Source organism: Ammodytes marinus (genome assembly GCF_949987685.1).
Source record: "Ammodytes marinus genome assembly, chromosome: 23".
In the NCBI taxonomy this organism is placed as follows: Eukaryota; Metazoa; Chordata; class Actinopteri; order Uranoscopiformes; family Ammodytidae; genus Ammodytes; species Ammodytes marinus.
In genome coordinates, this window is record NC_137227.1 from 18,015,483 (window position 1) to 18,017,982 (window position 2,500).

General features: G+C 41.2%; 1 protein-coding gene across 4 annotated transcripts in view; it reads right to left on the reverse strand.

The window, feature by feature from the left end:
• clcn5b (chloride channel, voltage-sensitive 5b) overlaps window positions 1–2,500 on the reverse strand; it is a 48,435-nt gene that overhangs the window by 9,092 nt on the left and 36,843 nt on the right. For all 4 annotated transcript variants that reach the window (XM_080052151.1, XM_080052150.1, XM_080052149.1 and 1 more), the window contains one exon: window positions 763–905. In XM_080052151.1, coding sequence (XP_079908277.1) covers window positions 763–905 — 143 coding nt within the window. The remainder of the gene's footprint in view (window positions 1–762; window positions 906–2,500) is intronic.

The following is a 2,500-nucleotide window of genomic DNA, read 5'->3' on the forward strand; positions in this document are numbered from 1 at the left end:
ACCCCTCCTACCCCCCTAACTTTATTTAGTCGCTACTTTATTTATTCATACCCGGAGACACCTATGTGTGTTTGTTGTTCAAAAAAATGAACCCCCCCCCCAAAAAAAATAAAAAACATGGACATGGACATGGACATATTAAATCTACAGCACATTACATACAGCCCTTCAGGGAGACAGGAATGTGCTCTTTAAAAGCGCCAGAAACCACATATTACACACAGACACACAATACATTTGCCCTGATATGAGCCTAGCCGAACGTTTCAATAAGGAAAAACCTTGAGCTAATGCCATAACACTTTCATAAACATGGGCATATAACAGTAAAATCATCTGAATAATCAAAACCTCCAAACAAAAACATAAAATGCATTTTTGCTATCTGTAACAAAGCTTTTCTGTATACTGCACTTGTTGTAAAGTATACAAACGAAGGGAAAAAAAACATGACCTCTTAAAATCTACCGCACATTACCGGCCCTTCTATGCTATTGAAAAGCTCCGAATCACTCACACACACAAACACAGAGAGAGACACACACACACACACACACAAACACAGAGAGAGACACACACACACACACACACAAACACAGAGAGAGAGACACACACACACACACACACACACACACACACACACACACACACACACACACACACACACACACACACACACACACACACACACACACACACACACACACACACACACACACACACAGAGACACACAGAGACACACAGACAACACACACACACACCTCGTAGATCCCCTCTCTTCCTAAAGCATCTGCGACCCATTTGCTGGTCATGGTGGCTGCCATGAGGGGCACGATATACTCGAGACCGCCGGTCAGTTCGAACATGATGACGACCAGAGACACCGTCATACGAGTCACTCCACCTGGACAGAGAGGAGAGAGAGAGGGAGGGGGATGTTAGGAAAGAATCTGCTGGGGTGCTCTGGTGGTGTAGTAGTGGATAGAGCGCGTACCATATTGGCTCCGGCCTTCGTTGCAGTGGTCGCGGGTTCAAATCCGACCCGTGGACCTTTACTGCAGGTCATCCCCCCCCCTCTCTCTCTCTCTCTCTCTTTGTCTCCCCATTTCAGCTCTGTACTATCTAATAAAGCTTGAAAATTCCAAAAAAAAAAAGCATCTGCTGCTGTTTACTCAACATTATGTCCCTCCACTGACTCAGTCTTATTCATCTGAATTTGATATTTATATGAGTATTAAAAAGGTACACACACACACACACACACACACACACACACGCGAGAGAGAGAGAGAACCAAGGCCACACTGTTAACTTGATGCCACCGCTTTCCTTTGTGGTTTTCCTTCATCTAAACAACTACGTTAAGTCGACCGGACATGAAAGAGGATAAGAAGAAAAAGTTCCCTTTTGTTACTTGACAAAAAATGCTAAAATGGAGATGATTACATGCTCTCAAAATTGTTTCCCGATGCCGATTGTGCTTCAGTTTAGAAGAGAAATGGAATACTTATTGCATTCCCATGTTTTCAAGAAATTGTCCAAAATAAAATAAAAATCTTTTCATGCAAACCAGTAAACCAGTTTCTTTGCCATGGGCCAAAACCGTTCGTCCCATATGGATGAAAAAAAATAACAATACAAATAGTAAATAACATCTTTATGCATAAAAGATGAAAGCGTTCCAATGGGGATTATATTATATATCAGAACAACAAACTACACAAACTATTAGAGTCCTAAAGAACATAACATACTTAAAGAACATTTTCTATTTAAGATTTAAGGACACAGACAGCCTCTGCATCGCTGCTTTCTAACAGTATTTATGAGAAAAATTACAAACAGACACAAATTATAGTTTAAAGACGATATATTCTTTGGCTTAGCTGGATAACAGGAGAGGTACTCCCTGCTGGAAGCATTTATTTGGCCACGTTGGTTCTTTATGAGGGTTATCAAACAGTATAGAACTATGGGGCGCTCCGGTGGCGTAGTGGATAGAGCGCGTACCATATTGGCTCCGGCCTTCGTTGCAGTGGTCGCGGGTTCAAATCCGACCCGTGGACCTTTACTGCAGGTCATCCCCCCTCTCTCTCTCTCTCTCTCTCTCTGTCTCCCCATTTCAACTCTGTACTATCTAATAAAGCTTGAAAATGCCAAAAAAAAAATCTAAAAAAAAAAAAAAAAAAAAAGTATAGAACTAGAGCTAGAATTTGTAGAGTTTTATAAGTAACACATTTGAGAACATATAAGAAAACTTTAACCCTGTCATAACATTGTCCCAGATCTGCAAACGAATCGGTACACGTCGGTACTCGTTACCCCGAGCACTGAGAAATCGAAACCCTAGAATTTACTACCCATCTGGTTTCTGCACTTTATCTACAAGGGTTTTGACAAAGGATCTGGGAGGCTAAAGGAGGAAGAATATTAGTATAATGCTTTTTAACTGTGTGTTATTTATCACACTGAGTTATTGTCTGATGTGCGGTACATTGT